This window comes from Amblyomma mixtum, chromosome 9, assembly GCF_055824585.1.
Source record: "Amblyomma mixtum isolate Tamu chromosome 9, ASM5582458v1, whole genome shotgun sequence".
NCBI classification, from domain to species: Eukaryota; Metazoa; Arthropoda; class Arachnida; order Ixodida; family Ixodidae; genus Amblyomma; species Amblyomma mixtum.
The window spans coordinates 33,114,688-33,134,548 of NC_143020.1; the positions used below are offsets into that span (position 1 = coordinate 33,114,688).

The 19,861-nt window shown below is 47.8% G+C and overlaps 1 protein-coding gene across 1 annotated transcript in view; it reads right to left on the minus strand.

Moving 5' to 3' along the window:
• LOC149328694 (growth arrest-specific protein 2-like) overlaps nucleotides 1–19,861 on the minus strand; it is a 64,965-nt gene that overhangs the window by 27,545 nt on the left and 17,559 nt on the right. Inside the window, exon 3 of the mRNA XM_089559070.1 lies at nucleotides 1,084–1,225. Coding sequence (XP_089415196.1) covers nucleotides 1,084–1,225 — 142 coding nt within the window. The remainder of the gene's footprint in view (nucleotides 1–1,083; nucleotides 1,226–19,861) is intronic.

A 19,861-nucleotide genomic window follows, 5' to 3' on the forward strand; every position in this document is an offset into this window, starting at 1 on the left:
ACTGCACTCTTGGGAAGGTATGAGGAGTGTGCTTCGACGTCTGGGTGGCCTCCTAGCTGTTGTAAAGGGGCACCTCAAAAGGACGTGCGCATGACTAATCGACTTATTGCCGCCTGCTCCGGCCGGCACTGTCGAAGCGGCGCGTTGTACAACAAAATAGCGTCCATGACGTCATAAGATCGGAGTAGGAGCCAATAAGTCGATTAGTCACGCGCGCGGCCTTTCGACGTGTCCCATGTACCACATAATGGCGACCACAAAGACGTCGATGCACACTCCCTATACGATATCCCAGGAGTAACCACTAGGCGGCCCTCCTGGATACCATTGATAAGTGGCCAGCAAGTGAACGAAAGAGCTTTCGGCTACAAGATATTAAAAAAAAAAACTATTTATTTCGTTAGGTTAGGAGCTGGAGAAAGTTCCCTAAAAATCTACCGTTGTGAGATGGAGCTCTAACGTTCGTTTAAGCACAATAACACACACGCATACGCGCGCGCGCGCACGCACGCACGCACGCACACACGCACACACGCACACACGCACACACGCACACACACACACACACACACACACACACACACACACACACACACACACACACACACACACACACGCGCGCGCGCACTAGTGCTCCCAGTACGCTTCCAGCGAAAAAAAAACAAGGCCAGACCCCGAGCGGTGAAGAAAAGTGCTGCACTCTTCGTTGTCGGAGTTAAAGCAGGGTTTCGGTTCCTTTGTAGTTTGCCTCACGTACCGCACTACCATGTCTCGGCATTCAAGCAAAGCCAACAAGTGCTTGGTTTAGGTTTGGTTTGTTGGGGTTTAACTTCCCACAGCGACTCAGGCTATGAGGGACGCCGTATTGAAGAGCTCCGGAAATTTCCACCACCTGGGGTTCTTTAACGTGCACTGACATCGCGCAGTACACGGGGCTCTAGAATTTCGCCTCCATCGAAGTTGGACCACCGCGGCCGGGATCGAACCCGCGTCTTTCGGGCCAGTAGCCGAGGGCCGTAACCACTGGGCCACCGCGCCGGGGGTAATAAGTGCATGGGATGCGAGGACAGCGACATCACTCACCCAGGCCGTCCGACTCGAACATGACGGACTCGTTGACGCCGAACTTGCGACACCATCTGAGGAAATTGTCTACGTTGTCCCGAGCGAAGAAGGTGCCCGACTTGGCGTTCTCCCAGCACTTGAACTCGAAACTCGGGACCACCTGCAACACAGAAAGCGAACGGCGAAGATTGAGACACAATAGCCCAATATCAGGAAAACCAAAAGGAGACAAACTGACTAAAACCACGGCGATCTGCGTTTTATAGCTCGAGACAGTGCGCTATTTGGAGTCGGTCGTAGATTATCAAGAAGGGAACTGTGCAAAAACAAACGTGGACGAAGACGACATAGGCCGGGAGCAGGAAAGAAGGAAGGTAAGAAAAGAAAAACGCATTTTGGAATTCGTAAGTCACGATTAGGCATGAATGAAGGTATAAAATGTGTTTACTTCCGAATGAAATCAGCCGGGGAGTCTGCGCCTGTCTCGTCCGTGTTTGTTATGCGCAGTTCCTTTCTCAATTACTTCAAAGGCTCAAAGCACTTGTAAGCTATAGTTACTCGGTGCAGCCCAATCCGTGTTTTCGCGGAGAGTTTGCGCCGTACGGAGAAGCGCCTCTCCTGCACGATGGATGTATGATCCCTGATCGTCACTACTGAAATGGGGCGGCAGCGGGCGCCGCCAAGCTCATCTTTTTAAGGCCTTTGTAATGCAGGAAGCACGTTAACGCGATAGCGTTATAGGGCTCCAGTTCTGCGGGAAATCCGGCGTCGTCGTCGGCGGCGTTGTGAGCGAGAAATTCCAGCAGGAGCAACGTGCGTCGGCCACCTAGGTCATGTGACCTCGTGACGTCATCACAATCTGTCCACCGGATTTTGAGCAAACTGACCACCGTTACAGTGGCAGTTAAATTAATATTAATGATTGGTCGCGAGAGGTTCCTCGGGAAGAGCAACCTGTGTTTCACAAGCCTCAAGGATGGGAACACCTGCCATCGCAGGGCAGTGCCGCATCGCTAAACCGCTGCACCACTGCGCCGGGAGTGGTTTGAGGACTGCCAGGGATCTATAATATGAAGGACCAATTTCGCATGTATGGGCAATAATCCGTTAACGCTGTCGCTTCTCACCATGAAGGCGGAGCTACACTCTTAGGAAAAAAAGGTAGTGAAAACGTAGTAACGGCTGCTGTTACAACCTTTTTTTAACCCCTACTACCTATGTACTATGTTGCTACGACCTTGTTACTACTCGAAAGAAAATTAAGTAGTAACAAGGCAGTAACTTCTGCTGTTACTACGTTTTTTTGGCAGTTACTACACTTGTACTACCTCATTATAACACTGGTAGTATCCATTACTACCTTGATCTGGAAATGGATGATCGGAATATGCACATGTACGTATACTAACATTCCCGGTGACATTGCTACTCAATGCCCCATGTTTTTATATAATGAAAAGGGTTTCCTAATTGGCAGCAAATCTAACAAAATTGCCAGTGCTGTTTTTTGTTTTCAATACAATATACGCAGCGCGTATGTGTTCCACTCTTTAGTTTGATTTCTTAATTGCACTTTTTCACCAACCCCAAGCTATTGTGCCTGACTTGTGCTCATTTTTCCTTCTGGTTCACTACAAGATGCACAAAAATGGGCGTTGAGTTTCTGATGTCATGTTCATGCACTCCTTGTGACACATTAGAAAGTCACCACGAAGTCAGGTATTCATGTCTTTCGACAGTAAAAACTCAGCAGAGACTCTTTTTCGTTAACACAGAAGATTTCCTTATGTCATTGGGCATCAGCCACTGAAAGGTCCTTCTCAACAACATTGTTGTCCCGTGCGAGAATGTAGATGCTGCTGTTACATTTGCACGCAATGAAAAAGAGCAAGAAACAACTGTGGCTGCACATATCATGGCACATAAGTTGACAAGATAACGTCTGGTGGCGTGGCGTAGTGGTTAGCGTGGTAGGAAGAAAGTATAGAAACAGGATAGAAACAACTTCAGCATAGAAAGTCAAAAGTCCGCGGTTCGAATCCTCCTGAAAGCAGGGATTTTTTTTCTTTTTTGTTTTTGCTCTAGTTTTTTTGCTCTTATTTTGCACTATTACTATCTTATATGCATACGATTCTAATGTCAAAAGTCATTAGATTATTTCTTAAGGTGTTTTCTCTCGAGAGGTAGTAAATGTTACTACCTCGCAGTTACTACGTACAGTTACTGAGGTAGTAAACGTTACTACCTTGCAGTTACTACGTACAGTTACTACCTAGGTAGTCATATATGTGACAGTCTTTACTACCCTAAAATGTAGTAACCTCAACTACCTTTTTTTTTAGAATGTACAGCGTAATATCGCATTTTTGCGACTCGTTACCTGAAAATTCGTGTTCCGTTCACAAACGGCTACGCTACACACCACCCATTATCGTAACAAATAGGCGCGTATCAGCGGATAGCCTTTGAAAGCTCTCATCGTGTATTCTAAAATGACGCCGGTTTCCTGGGTCCAGCCAAAACATTTCGAGTGTTAACGACCCCGGGTTAACGGTACGCTCAAGAGAGTATGTGATGCCCTCTCTTTCCCGAGCTGTACGCTCAGTTCAAGAAGCATTTCATTTTTAAAAAGATGGCCGACGTCCTCCTTGAGGAACCGAACTGGCGTGGTAGATGATCATAGTTATTCCAGGATGCCGGCTTCTACGGGGAAGTGTAAGAGGGTCATAAGTTTCGTTTTTCTCTCACTCATGGAAGAGGAAGGGTCTCGATGGATGGTGATTGTGCGGTCTCCATTTAACGACATTACGTATATTGGTTCATACAGGGCAACGCCAGAGCAGATGCCTGGTGTTGGTATGTCTGTTACTGCTGCATTTGGAATATTTCGTTACTTCAGTTCGGTGCTCCTGTGCCTTGTTTTTTGGCAGTTTGTTTTTTAGAGGACATTCTAGAGAGAATGCGGTCTTTGATCTCTTGTCTCTGGATTTACGTATGTACTTGTCGGTGCAGTTCCGCTCGTTAAGCATGACCAGATTCCATGTGTATGCGTGTATAACGTGACCTAAGATGCAATGATAGAGCCTGGAGGTCCTGCTGTATCCTCACGCAGACTGCTTGAAGTGCTACCCTACTTCCTATTTTGTGGCAGTTGTGTCTAGGCGCGTCTTCTCGATCACGAGGTCTGTGTCTGCACTGTTTCGGCATTCTTGTAGAGCGTTTTCAATCGCGAAGACGCTTTGCAATCGTTCATCGAAAAGCTTCAAAGCTTCTACAATGCCTTTTCAAGTATACATCCTTGCCTTTTTTCTTATATAGTCGTTATAGTGAAGAACTGGCAACGTGTCAAACATTGTTGTGGGCCAGTAGGTGCAGCCGTTGTTCTCGTTGCTTTTAGAAGCAAATTACTCGCACTGTTAGAATCAGACCAGTTGTGATAAGTTGTTTTCCAATATATGGACTATATAAGGTTTTCTTTTTGTAATCCTTTTATTTTTTTACTTCTGTGCTTTTGTTCTCAATGTTTTCGTACTCTGTCTCTAGCATCTTTCCAATATTGTTCATATATATAGCGCTCTTTTTGATCAATGTATTGTTTTTTTTTCACTGTCCCATCCCCTCTGTAATGCGAAAGCCCTGAGGGTAAAATAAATGAAATAAATGAAATAGCTGCGTCCATAAATGCGAGATTTTTCTTGCTAATTTGTTCGTGCTGTTTCTTTGACGTTCCATTAAAGTGCGTACTGTCACGTGACAGTTGCTTTCTATAAATCTGTGCGCCGCTGAACGAACAAAAGATAGCTTGCAGTCGGTGCTTGTTCACGTCGTCCGTGTTGTCTGTCACTATACGCTTACTGTCCCGGGGCTTTCACAACAAATGTTTTTCACCATCACCCATACGCTTTGCTCCGTACCGCCAATAAGAGCACTGTATATTACGGCCGCAACATCCCACGACGGCGAAGCACTCTTTCCCGGGTTAAAGGCCCCCACGAAAACCATCCCCTCAAAATGAATGAACAAGAACGAGAGAGGCGCCCCAAGAAAGTCGTACGGGAATAGACAGAAGCGACAGCGCAGAAGGACGCGGGTGCACGCGTTCAGCCCGGAGGCGTTTATATTTATCCCCCCAGAGCGCGTGTTCGCCAGCGCTGAAAGCAAAGACGTAACGCTCAGCCACGCAACCACGCAGTCCCGAAACAGCACCGCAGCTCTCCTGAGAGCAAGCTACGACGCCCCGCTGAAGAACGAAGAAAAAGGAAGTCGCCCACAGAGACCGCGGACGGGGTCCGTCGCGAGAAGGACCCACGTGGCCTTGTAGCGGTCGCCCCCAGCCCAAAGTGACGGCGATCGGATGACGGTGCCGAGCCTCTCCTCTTCTTCACGCGGGGCGAAAGGGGGCTTTCGTACAAACCGTACAGGGCACACCCGATCGCGATGTGTATTACGGGCACACTTAGCGGCCTTGGGTTTTACCCCGTCCGGCCTTGGGCTCCCCTTGAGAGTCCTCACCTCCTGCCTGCTCAATCTGCGCTTCCTGTCGGTCGATCTGGGAGAATCGAAAGCGGGGTGCCGCTCGGAGTTGCCCTTCGATCGTATCGGAGGTCTGAACGCGACATCGAACGCGATACGCGGCTCTGGCGGCATGCAGGGCAGAAATGATCGGGGAGAAAGCAATTCGGTGTAAGCTCAATGCAAGGATTGGTAAGCACTTAGAGGATAGTAATTAATGGAGTACGTTAAGAATAACAAAATGAAATCCAATCAAGGAAGTGTGCAGAATGGAAGAAAAAGGGTGCAAACAAGGAATAAAGACCAACGCCCAGAGAAATGCAAAGCAGGGACGAACACAGCGCATAAATGAAAATACAAAAAAAAAATACGGCGCAATGAATGCCGCCAAAAATGAAGTGTGATTCCTTGCGCACAAGCGGAAATAAAGTTGTCGGGTAGCACAAGCAATTGGAGCATTAGTTTCCCTCAGAATGCTGTGCAATCAGTGCTCGGAACATGTATCACTTATGTAAGGAAGGATATTTGCTACTGACGTGAATACAGTTAAAGCACGAAAATGGCCTTAGTGATCGAATTACCGTGGGCGACCGAAAAAAGGATTGACTCAGACACATACAGAATAACTCCGCGAATGGCCGCGTGGTTCCAAAATCGATCGTGAAATCGAAGCAAAAGGGGAGTGGACGTGGATCTCTCTGTGCGGGGAAAAGGTTAACGGACGATAAATAATGCACTCGCGGACCCAGAACGTCCCGATGGAAAGAAGGTGGGCCAGTTAGTCCAAGAATAGTTGGTTCATCTTAAGCATTAATTAAGCCGCCGGGGGGGGGGGGGGGGGGTTACACTCAGTGATCATGTCGGCAACCGTTCCGCCTTGTCTAGCACAGTAAACGACATTGTTCTTCCGCCAGTGCTACTGAAGGCCAATGTCCTGTTTACCAATTCTTGCTACGTTTTGCAACACTCTCCCGAAACATTTCGAACTCCCTTCTGCCCCCCCCCCCACTCCTTACCCCCTTCTCTTCCTCGCGCCTGCTCTTTTTGGAGAGCAAACAAACAGACAAGCTAACAACCCCGGTCTCGTGATTCCGAAACTGGAAGGAAAAACAGCGGTGGCACCTCAATCCCGAGGACCGCAAAAGCGCCACAAGCGGTGGACCCCGCGCGCGCGCCCGCGTCTCATCTAACGGATCGCCGGAGGAGGCCAGCGACCCCTCTCAAGACCCCGGTGCGAATAAAAACCTCCGCTCAAACGGCAGCGAGAGAGGAGCGGGAGGAGGCTACGACGAGCCTCGAGGGGAGGCAGTGCTAGCAGCGGCGGCCTCCGCGCCGATGCGTGAACGACACACCGCTTGGTTTGCACCCCCCCCCCCCTCTCTCTCGCCTTCTTTCTCCCTTTCCGCGCTGCCAGCCTAGATGATGAGGGCGTCAAGGAAGAGAGGAGGAAAGGGACTGAGGAGAGGCTACGATGAGCCTCGAGGGGAGGCACTATACTAGCAGCGGCAGCATCTGCGCCGATGCGTGAACGACGCACCGCTTGGTTTGCACCCCCTCTCTCTCTTTCTCTCTCCCTTTCCTCGCTGCCAGCCTAGATGATGAGGGAGTCAAGGAAGAGAGGAGGATGCAGAGGAGGGGAAAGGGTCCGAGGAGAGCTCTCCGCGTCAGTCAGACCACAACACAAACAGATGCGCGTACGACGTCTTCCCCGCAATCCCCGCTCGCCCGCTTTTACACATCTTCCATCCCCCCCCCCCCTCCCCCTTCTATCCTGGTGAGCTGCTTTATGAGCCCGGGCTCGGAGGAGAGACGGCCGCCCTTCCTGGAAGTCAACTGGGGCACTCTGGAAGGGGACAGATTGGGTGAGGCTGCAAACAGAGAGGGGAGTTCGGTATATACAGTTGCCGCTTTCTCGTGTATACCAGTCTGCCTCTCCCCCCCTTTTTTTTTGCCCGCCCTCGCTCTCGTGTTGCGTGCTTCGTCTTGTAGACACCGCGAGAGCATCCGTCGGGAGCCGCAGAAAGCTCGGCCGGCTCCCAGAGACAGACGAGGCGGCGCCGTCGGGACCGGGGAGACAATGCCGAGGCTATTCCGGGATGCGAGTGAATTCCACCGCAGAATAAGCCAATAAAAAGAATGAGAAGTCGGCAGAGAAAGTGATCTTCACCGAAAAAACGCATTTCTAAGAAGACAGTATCTTTGTAAGTAGTAGTAGTAGTGGTGGTTTTTTATTTTGCATTGAATATGGGAGGTAAAAGAATTTTTTCTACCCCGGCATCTGCTATCGCTGCTGGAAGCACCTGAGCTGGGACAGCGGAAATAAAGGATAGCAGGCAGTGTGTAGAAGTGAAATGAAAGAGGAGAGGGGATAGTAGAAAGGACGGGGGGAGGAGTACACTGACACTAAATCAATTTGCATATATACCCGATAAATATAAATATATACAGGTCACACGCGCGTGAAGGTCTGGTAGGACACAGTACAAACACACGCTCACATATCTGTTTAGGAACTACTTGGTACTGGGCTAGTAGGAACATGATCACATGCAAGACATGCGCTGCTTAGACTGACGGAGTTAAAGAAAAAAAAGAAACTCCCAGCCGAGCTTCACAAACGCTTGGTGATCATGCTTTTTATTTTTTTTATTTTCAGTTTTTCTTCTGTCATTTTCGCAGTCAGCGTAGCGCGCTTCCGTGTTGTCTTCTCCTTCCTTCCTACGCTATTTGTCGTTTTTTTTTTGTCACATGCTCGTGTTTCCTATTTCTCCACAGGAATGGAATAAAGTGTCAGATGTTAGATTGCGCTTAACCATTCGTGTTCTCTTTAATCCTATCTTTGTTAAACTAAGCAGCGCGCGTCTTGAATACGACCGTTTAGGAACGCCTCAGTCTGTGTAACTCCGTGTAAAACCGACAGTAGGGCTAAGCGAAAATTACTGTTTAGGAAAGGCGAGCTTTTGACCTGAGAGACTACTAAACGGAATGTCAACCACTGCTAGCTGTGTACCAATTTGATGCGCGCTGGAACTCCCCGCATGGGGTCTTGGGATGAAATGTGATGATTTTTTTTCTTTTAAATGTGGATGCTTGGGCGCTTTTAATGACATTAATTTTCTTCCACGTATGCAAGCTCGTAGGTCAGGTGCCATTTTTGTACTGGACAGTACAACTTCTGGCAGCTATCTGTCAGATGAGAGCGCTCACTTGCGTGGAAAAAAGAAAACAATGCTTGGCGTGTTGCCCGAAAATTAGTGCTAGACCTAGGTCCAGACCGGTGCGGAACAGTTCCTTTCCGGTTAAGGCTTAATTAAAATATGATGAAAAAAAAAACAGGATCGGCTTGGTTCTAGGAAAAAAAAAGCGTTCGCATCCGGTTTTCATTAGCTTTCGGGTCCGGTTATGCACCCTTCGGCCGGGATAATTCATTTAATCATTACGAGCTTTATTCGTTAAGTATTATAAATACTAGTGTACGTTGCTTTGCCCAGTGTATTTTTATAAGCACATTTTAAGCCGTTGACTCACTCGAATTCGCCTACGACTAGTTCGTTCAATGAATGGCATTCTTTCCCCTTAGGTTTCAGAGCCGCTTGTCCAATTGTTAGCATGTCGCATTTTTTATTCTTTTTTGTGCCTCTCATAAAGACTTATTTGTCTTTACTGCTGAGCATGTGGATTGTATCATCAGTGGTAAAATATACTTTATAAAAAATCCGGAACTGATCGGCTGTGGATCCGCAAAATGGGCAGCAGCAGACTGTGAAATACGAATTCCATGAGACCCTCTATAAAAATATACCCCTAAGCAGTCCACACAATGTAGGAACAACTATGATGATATGGGGAACACATAACTGATGTCATATCGCAGAATTACGAAGGTTTATATATGCGGCGAAGGCGTGGAAGTTATGATAAGTCATTAGCTGACATGCAAGATAGGAAGGCGGTTAAGAAAAAGTTAGCGTGAAGCACAGAGGTGAAGGCAAAGATGATCCCGCGGGTGAATGCATTATGCACTGAAGCACTGACTCGACGGACTTTCTTCAAGCATCGAGCCCAACCCGGAAACGACTATTAATAAGTCACCACAGCCCTGAGTGCATGAGCTCGCGCAAAATGCACGGTCCAAGCCAGGGTCCAAGTCAAGCGTTCTCACAACACAGCGCTAATCCAGACGGCACAAGTCAGCAGCCAATGTTTGGCCATTATCGTGCGTGTACCATGGGCACACACATCGCACAAGACTGAAGCGTTTTGTTTACAGAAGCCAGGGAAATAAATAGGCAAAAATGGGAACCATACGGGGAACGTGCAGAAGCTAGGGAATGGCGTAATGCGGAAGCAACTTAGGCGGCGACCAGCAACACTTCCGGTACGCCTTCAATCCCACTCTCTCTGAAAAACACTTTCAAGAAAAACACAAAATAAAACGCTAACAAGCCAATAAATATTTTCGTCTGGAGGAAAACATCAGGGCTATTGCTTCATCTAAGAGCTCGTTAAGACCACAATCGTCGTCACCATACGACCAGAGTACATGGCTCATACGCAAAACGAGCCGAGCCTGGAAAACTAATCGCTTACCCGCACAAGGCTGAATAGCGTCGTTTATAGAAAGCATAAACATAAAAGGCAACGGTGCGAACCATATGGTGCATGCGTTGAAAGGAATTCCGTTCCGGAAGCAATTCGGGCAAAGACCAACACACTTTCGGCTCGCCTTCAATCTCCCTTTCCCTGTCTGTAAAGCACGAACCCTTCCTCCCTTTCCCCAAATTAAAAATAAAAAAACCCACATTGGGGCGGAAAATTACCTCGCGGAACACACCAGAGCTGTTTCCTTATTTAAGGCCTCGTTAAGACCACAATGGCCGACACCATTCGGTCAGCGGGCATGGCACATAAGCTAAACAAGCCAAGCGTGAATAACTAATCGCTGACCCGCAAAAGCCGGCACTAAAAAAGACAAAAAAAACGACCCCCCCCCCCCCCTCCCCATCCACGTCAGAGCCCTAACGAGATAACAAACGAGGTGCCGAGAAACGCGCCAGTCGAGGAGGAGCTATACAGGCCTCAGTTTGGAGTCCCGGCTCATCTGGAGTTCTTTCTCTCTCTCTCTCTCAGCAGAGGCATCTGCGGAGCGAGATGCCAGACCGCGTGGCAGGAGTGAAACAGAAGAGAGAGAGAGAGAGGGGGAGGGAAGAGGCGAAGCAGGGCAAGCGGGGATTCCCGTGTTTATAAACAGCCAGACGAACGGAGCGCCGCCATCTGGGAGACGCGGAAAAAGAGGGGAGGGGGTCGCGCGTGTCTGGCTGGCTCATCAAGCGGACGTCGCTGCGTGCATGAGGGATCTGCCGGCAAGCAGCTGCTCGCCGGCAGCGACTATGGCGGGATATATCGCGCAGATATATCCGCGCGTGTGCAGTCCAGCTGCCGCCGTCCGTTATGCGACCGACGCGCCGCCTATATGCAGCACCGGAAAAAGAAGCGTGGAACGGGTTCGCACCCGGGATAAGGAGACCCCGCTCTGAGGGGTGCCGCAAATGTCGGGCACTAGGCAGGCAGGCAGTTCATGGGGGTGGATGGGACTGTGCGTTCGTACGGTGCGGTGAACGTCCAGGCAGGCGACGTCGCTACGTCGCAGCACTGACGTCATCGCGGTGTTGTTTATCAACAGCGAAAGCTGTATGATGGACTTGCTCCGGTGTATTGGGGTGTCGGCGTAGTTCTCTTCTCCGCAGCCGAAAACTCGTGTGCATCCTCCAGCAGCCAATGACAATGCTCAGACTGCGTCGGCCCGAGCCACAAGAAACAAACAAATACTTGCAAATGATTTGGAGAAGGGGCTTTAGCGCGAAGGAAACGAGGATACGCGAGGGACACAAGGACGAGTCCTGTTTCTCTCGCGCTAAGCCCACCTCTAAGCCTTGTCTTACCAACTAGCCCAAGTTTACACCTTACTCAAATGCAACTGACGTGAACTTGCAAGGGATATGTAAGGGACGTCCAGTGGACGTGCTGTGGGCGCTCTGGAGAAAGCGCCGCTATGGTTGATTGGTGCTGGTGGACCTAGAAATGAACGCAGTCATGGGGGCGGGCAGTGCAGTGCGAGACAGGAGCAAATTTTGTCGCCGCTTCATCCAGTTAAATGGACAAAAGTCTGACAGAGTGAAGAATTACAGATACGACGTGGCTGCAAGACAGTCAGGCGACTTTGAAAATTTAGCTGGCGTTCCAATAGCCGAACTACTGCACGGTGAAAAGCCGAAAGGTTAGGACGACACGACAGATGCGATGGCGAAGGAAGGTTTTTGCAGTGAAGGCGCATGAACCGACGCGACAGGCTTTGGAATGGTAGCTTTGTTCTCTGGTTATAGGTAAGGTTATAGGTCCTGGTCGTCCCGGACCAGGACGAATTTTTCTTTAACTACGCAGTTTCTGAGAAAGCTGTATGCCTTTCCTTTGTAGCCGTATGGCTGCGCTCGGGTGGATGTCAATGAGTAATTACTCCCCTAAACATTTGACCATTCCGGTTATAGGTATTAATAAAAGCGCGCAGTAGTTATTGGCAGCAAATATGAAATATGCGTAATAGTAAACAATTACTTGAAGTAATTCAGCTCTCGCGCAACGGGGGCTACTAATGCTGAGTTTTAATTTCAAAAACAAAACCGCGGCACCAATAAAGGGAAAGGAAAAAAAGACTATTATGCAACCAGAACTGTGAAAAGGTACGACAAAAAACCTTCCATGTGTTAAAAAAAAAAAAAAAGAGAAAACCCCAATTTCTTTCACCGCCAACCCAACAAACCGCCCAAATTTCCAATCTCACAGAACCCCGAACAGAATGTTCCTGAATGTATGCGCTACACTTCAGTCTCCCCCCCCCCCCCCCCCCCCCCCCCCCCCCCCGTCCTTTCTGCTATCCTCTCTCCTTTTCTTTTAACTTCTACACACTGCCTGCTATCCTTTGTTTCCGCTGCCCCAGCTCAGGTGCTTCCAAACGCGATGGCAGATCCCGGGGTAGCAAAAATTTTTTACCTTCCATATTCTATGCAAAATAAAAATCACTATAGTAGGATACAACTTAATAAAGAGCAGTTGCTAACACTGGGCCGCGGTTCGCGGCGTCCTGTATTACTCCGCTGGCGAACCACAACTGTAAACGAAATCAGCTTTTTAGTGTTTGACTATATCAAACGATCCGTCTATAAAAATTCTAGAGCTCATAATATTTTTCTTGTCATAGGCTTCTTGTTTACATAAAAAGAAGCGTTTAAGCAGCGGACTATTTTTTCGTCGTGGAGGAATTATGTGCGCGAAGGCTATCGGTCTCCCCTCTTCTTCGTCGTGTTTTTTTTTCCCGTAGTTTCTTGATTTATAGCCGAGCCAGCCCTCTCCTTTCCCAGAACCTAATATCTGCCTCCCCATTTTCCAGGCCACATAAATATACCACGAGCTAGGGGTCCCCGCGGAGAACAACTGAGCCGATTGTTTAGAAAATTCCAGGAGCGGAGGATTTCTTGCCATCACGGGTCTCTCGCAAGAAAAATGAAGCAGCTGACGCCACACAGGCCTCGCGCACTCGGACGAGGATATTTATGTCTCCCTCGAGACCAAAGAGGAAACACAGAAGAGCAGAAAGTTGAAAAGCGGCACCGGGTATGAGATATTCCACGATGCACTCAATGCGTTGGAAAGCGGTAATGAGTGCAGCAGGCAGGAACCGCTTTATAAACCCTGTAATTCTCGAGCAGCGAAAACATCGAATGACAGTTGTATATAGTAGAACGTTCTTGGGGCTAGTTGCTTCATTCCAGATAAAAGGTAGTGTGGAGTTGCCTTTAGTGGCAACACAACACAGTTACAGGACTGAACTCTAAGTTACCTTAAAAGACACTTCGAGGACTGGTCAGTACCGATGTCACGTTCAAGTTACGGGAAACAGTGCCTTAAGAACACAATACACGCTTTTGAATTATTATAATTCGGTCCGTTTTGACCTCTTCACGGCAACCTACAAGGAGCTCCGGCAGATGTATTTGGTTTCTATGTAATGTTATCTAGCCTTGCTATTGTTTTCTTTTGGATTTGTAGCAGTGAGCTCCGCTGTTGTTTTCTGTTCTTTTTTTTTGTTGCTTTCTGTTGTTTCTGTTTACTACGAGTACTACATCTGTATCATATTAAATATGTATGTTTATGTTTGGATATCAAGAATATGTTATGTGATGCCGCCACTCTGCCAATATAAGGGATTGTGGACCCGTCAAGCTGTCCAAGGACAGCTTTTTTTTTGTATTTTCTGTAGAATTTTACTAAAAAGCAAGAAAAATCGGTGGTGTAAAGAGCCTAAAAATTTAGTTGCTGCTACACCGTAATGTTGTTAAAGAAATTTTGGAAATGTTAGCCTAAAAACCTTTAAAGAAGGTCGAGTAACCTCCGTGGTAATCCTTAGCTGTGCAAGGATCCCGAGGCTCCCAACCAATCATAAAAACCTCAGCATTCTTCTCAGGAATGAGAAGACGGCGGATAATAGGTAGGACTGCGGGAATGGGACAGGACAGGGGAAAGAGGAACGAAAACGACAACACAGGCGCTTCTGTCGACTTGTCGTGTCACATTCGAGCAGTTCTACCTTTTATCTGAAAGTTTAACTTGACAGTATTTCGTCACCAGTGGCACCCACATTGCAGAAATGTCAGAAGCAAGAAAATGGTAGATTTATTAAAACAAAAATTGCAGGAGGCACTTAAATTCCGCCTTAAGGCTGTCACGCAATAGCGTTATAGGGGTCAATGCCCGTACATGCGGAATAGGCCATTCTCTACATTCAGATACCTGGGAGTAGCGGTTAAGAGATATGCCGCTGCCCAGCGATGGCAGGTGCTACCATCGGTGGAGATTGTGCGACTCGCGTTACTCCTACAGAGCAACCTCCCGCGACCAATCATACTAGGACCAAGCATACTACGACCAAGCATACTAGGAACGTTCATGACCACAGCCTTACGCCGTTCTTTGCCCGTACAAATCTTTTTAAAAACTCTTTTTTTGTTCGCACTATCGCTCAGTGGAACAGCTTGCCAGCTCTCGTCTTTTCTGCGCGTAATGTTCATGATTTTGAAGAACGCTTGTCCCCTATCATCTGAGTTCTGTTTGTAATCCTACGTCTGGTGTTTTATAATATTTCTTCCTGTTTTTTTTTTCTTTTTGACAATGTTGTTCATACAGCAACCTTTTACTTTTGACTGCCTTTATGTTGATCATTCAGGTGTTTTGTAGTGTTTGTCTGTTTTCTTTCTTTCTTTTTTGTAGTTTGGTGTGATCTTTGGCTGTTGTTAAATTGCCCACTCTGCTTGGCCCTCGGGCTGCAGTATTTTGTAAATAAATAAATAAATAAATAAATAAATAAATAAATAAATAAACTCCCACCTGCCACGATGGGGCAGTTTCCTCCCAATCAGGTCGGCAGATAGTCATGACGTCACAAGGCCACACTAGGTGGCTAGGGTGGCCGCCTGGGCCACCCTAACCTGGTTGATTTTTTTCTCACAACGCCGTCGACGATGCCGGATTTTCTGTGGAAAAGCCGAACATTCGGGCCTTAATACGCTCGCTATAGAAATAAGATCGGCGAATTATAACTTTTGAAAGACTAAGATCGATCAAGCTGAGCATGAATGCTCAGGCTCGCATACGTAGAATCTCGGCTTAAAAATGCCAAACAGCTGCATCACTTGCCAACGCTGCAGCACGAGCATAGAAACTTTAGGTTGTTTTAGGCTGGCGTAAACTTCTGCAGTCACTTATACTTAACAGCAGGAATCCTGCGCCTCTGGGACCTGGCAAGTTCCGTTTTCGCTGTTAAATACGTTGCAAAATTGTTTTACCGCTTGCTCAAGCTTCTGCAGTCAATTAGTTAAAGTTACTTAACAACAGGAATCCTGCGACTCTGACAGCTGACACATTCCGTTTTCGCTGTTAAATACGTTGCAAAAGGCCATTTCTGCAACAATGTGAGGCTTTGATGTCTATCTGCGGGCATCAATAAAACATATTCGCATCTCTACAGTCTCTACCGCGTGTGGCACGCCGGTCAAGTTATGTCGAGAAATATCTCTGTTACGGAAATCATATGGTAATTCGACGAAGTGAATGATTGAGACAATAAGCCATCACGCCTAACTGCTATAAAGGCGTATCGCACGTGACGTGCGTTGCGAGCTCACCGAAAATGCACGCAGCCAGCTCCCAGTCGAAACGAAATCATTCTCCTAACATTACCATTTCCACTGCAAAAACCACCCCACGTTCCGGGACAGGTCTGCCGCTCATTATTCGCGCCAACGCCGCTTATTAGTGACCCCCCCCCCCCCCCCCTTCTTTTCGTGATTGGTGGGTGCAGTTCTCACCTTGACTTCTTGCCTGATTTGTTTCGCTTTTTCTTTCGTCTCTTTGTCCACTGTATTTTCAGCTATATTCACGAGCTCAATCGTTTTTCTTCTTTCACAGCAGCTTTCATGGATTCTACTACAAGTGCGGTTTCATTCTCGATTATTGATACCCGCGAATTTTTTACAAGCGCATTTTTTTAAACGGAAAGTTGTTCGCGAAAGTAATTTCCGCGCATATCCTAGGACTGCACCTACACGATCAATAATATAACTGCCGATCCTGCCTCGAGACAACTGTAGTTATTATTTTTTTGCTAGTTATTGTCAAAAAGGCTCCCCCATACCTGATCGGTGCGAACGCAGCTCAAGCTTTAAAAGAAATATTTCATTAATCACCGGAACATTTGGTCAATTCCCATCAATATCTCCATGACAGCATCTTAGAATAGTATTCCCTAGCTGCCTTAGAATTTCTGTCAAAAATGCGATCCCATTTGTTTTCTACGCAGTCTCAACTTCTCGGCGCGTGACCAGGACAAACTTTAAAAGCAAGATTTTGCTACGCATCATCACGCAAGACCATCTCCGCCAGTGAAAGAATCTTGCAATATTCTACAGTCGTCAAAATTAAAAGCTATATGCCCAAGAAAGGTGACCTCGATTGCCACGTTAGCATTTAGCTTTTGCCTTTTACTATACGCAAAATCTGCGCTTTCCATCTTCCAAAGGGTTGGCAGTTATGAGTATATCGCTATTAAACACCAGGAACGCCCACGACGCTGTATGGAGACCAGAGAGTTTTACCATAACGGAGACGAATTGGAGTAAACATATACCGGGTTAGTGGATTCATCCGGCGCATGCACAGTAGCAGGCGCGCACTCTGCCCGCCCCAGCGTACCTAGGAGGCCACTTGTAATTCAGTGTACTTCCACGCTAATACCTCCCCGCTATGACAAAACTCTCCATCAACTAAGCAGGGCACGCACACGAGGCAGATGCTATGGCACAAACACAGTACGGTGTTCGACACCAAGAGAGCCTATAAATCTTTCACTGCCGAATAAATTTATTTATATCACGCACACAAACAGCTCGGCTACGCGCGCGGAGCATCACACCGGCAGGCGATGTAAATAAACACGATACGTAAATAAACAGGCTAAACGGCACAGCCAAGGTCGGCGGGTTATAAGAAGGGCAAAAAAAAAAAAAAAAATCGCGACCCAGACTACGCAAAATCGCGAAAACGCCGAAACGCGGCGCCACACCCCATCAGCTGGCGCCTGAATCTGCTTTTCCTCAAACGGAAAGCACTCGCAAAACTCCAGGAACAGCCCAACCGGGGGGGGGGGGGGGGGAACCGCGCCCGTAAAGCTGGCAAATTTCTCGTTATTTTTCTTTTCTTTTCCTCTCTTATCTCTGCTTTCTATCTTTAAACGCGTCTTTCTTGGTGCACTGGACTTGCCTGGTTCGCCCGTCGCACATATGCTGCCCCGGCACTGCTTTTCGGCGCGTTCGGGTATCGGCGTATCGCGGTAAAGCTGGGGTGCCGGGAAAGGGGGGGGGGGGGGGGGGGGGTCGCTTTAGGGTACGCTTCGAACGCCAGTACATGTCTGTTCCGCAGAAAACCAGGCGAGGAGGGTGTCTGGGGAACTTTAGGGTCTCTTTATTATATGTCCGCGCTTTTCCGCTGATATATTTGTACTGTTCTGTTTACAGCACAGTACAAACAGCACAGCACAACACAGCACAGCACAGTACAGGTTTACAGCAACGCCTTCATCCCAACGTTCTGCTTTCAGTGCTTCCGATGGCGGTGGTCTGCGCGGTCTCTCGACGGCGCGGATACCCATATATCGCCGAAGTACAGCCAAACTCAGACGCCACCTTGATTTATACTTTCGCGTTGCCCGACCTCTGCGAAGCAGAACCAGGCCCACTCAGTTTAGACCGTGAGCGCATCTCCATGTTTTCTTTTCCTTCCTTCAATGCCGTTAATTGCAACGCGCTACTTGTTTGCATTACCCAAAGTGGAAGATGCCGATAGCGAAATAAATCACGTCAAGGGGATGAAAAATGTACCGTCCCGTTATTTTGCCATTTTTTTCTTCGTACTGGTTTGGTTTGGTTTATGGGGTTTAACGTCCCAAAGCTACTAAGGCTATGAGAGACGCCGTAGTGGAGGGCTCCGGAAATTTCGCCCACCTGGGGTTCTTTAACGTGCACTGACATCGCACAGTACACGGGCCTCGAATTTCTCCTCCAAAGAAATTCTAGCCGCCGCGGCCGGGATCGAACCCGCGTCTTTCGGGCCAGCAGCCGAGCACCATAGCCACTGAGCCACCGCGGCGGCACTTTTTCTTCGTACTGCACGAAACTCTAGAAAACAAATTCATGGCTCTGATGGTGTCGCCACACAGTGGCGGGTTTTTAGCAGCGGATATGACATCACCTGGTGCGAGCTTGATGACCGGACAAACAGTAAATATACTGCAAAATGTGTGAATAAATAAACACATTTTGTCACCTGTCTGCGTTTTATATTAGATCAACAAAAACAACTTGTTTGTCTTAGATAAAAGCCCTGCAAAGCAAGTAAAATAAAAATACACCACCAGGGGCGCTGTGGCATGGAAACAACGCTGCCAGTCTCAGCAAGAACGAGTTACAGAGAGCAGGCAACCATGGAGTACAAACTTCCGCGACGTGCTCTGGCAGGCTGTTTTGATTGGTTGCGCCAGGTGCCGTCATTGGGAGAGCGAAATAGGAGTGGGAAGCCCCGCCAAAATCGAGTTGAGGGCAGCGTCTTGTTTGCTTGTATTTTGAAATTTCTTCAGTGAATAACTCCCGTTCCTGTGCATCGATTCCTGTAATTCTTTTTAAGTCAGCATCTGTGTGACATAAAGAACCCACCTGAAGTATGGCCGGTATTCCCCCAGGCAGTGTTTCGCAGCGCCTTTAAGTCGTTTCTTTGTACCGTCGTGCCAGGTAGCGACCGCCATGCCGAACTTCATATAACGTGGCACCTCCGATCAGCTTACTTCTTACCATCGATGCTGCCGTTTGCTTGTATGCAGGGTTTTAAAGCAATAGCTTTGGAGGGTCAAGAAGTCAGAAACTGTCCGGTGGGGTTGGCGTCTGTGGGAAGCCTCCACATGGTAGTTGGTGCAAGCCAACCCATCCACTCTACCCACCTGCCACCCTTCAACCATCCCCTCCCTCTCCTAAGCGGAATGAGCAGCAGCGGTTAGGAGGAGAATGTGATTGAAATGGTGCTTACACAGTAGCTAAACGGAAAAAGAAATTGTGATGGTAGTTAGGTGGTAGTCTGGTTCCACCTAGTAGGTCGTAGCTCGAACCGATAATTCACGTCATGCTAGCGCACGTAATTACCCGAATCGACTGACATTTGTTTTGTTTTGAGGTAAATTCCGCAGCTCTTTTATTGTCGACAGCAATTCCTTCTTCAGTTAGGCACTGCTACAAGTGCTTTAGCGCTAATTAACGACCATGAGTACATTAATTACTAGCAAATCGAATGTTCGGGCTGACAAAAAGGACAGGATAAATTTCAAGTGAGTTTTGGCTGCACAAGAATTCCATATAGTATCACAAAAAAAAAGAAATAAACGGTAATCCATCCGTAAGAAATAACGTTCCCCCTAAAAAACTGCAAATTTCGACGGAGGCGAGATTCTAAAGGCCCGCGCACTATGCGATGTCAGTGCATGTTAATGAACCCCAGGTGCTCGAAATTTCCGGAGCCCTCCACTACGGCGTCCCTCATAGCCTGAGTCGCTTTGGGACGTTAAACCCTTTAAATCCCCATAAGCCAGAAGTGAATGATATTTCACCGTCAGCAATGACGATATTGCTGAGGG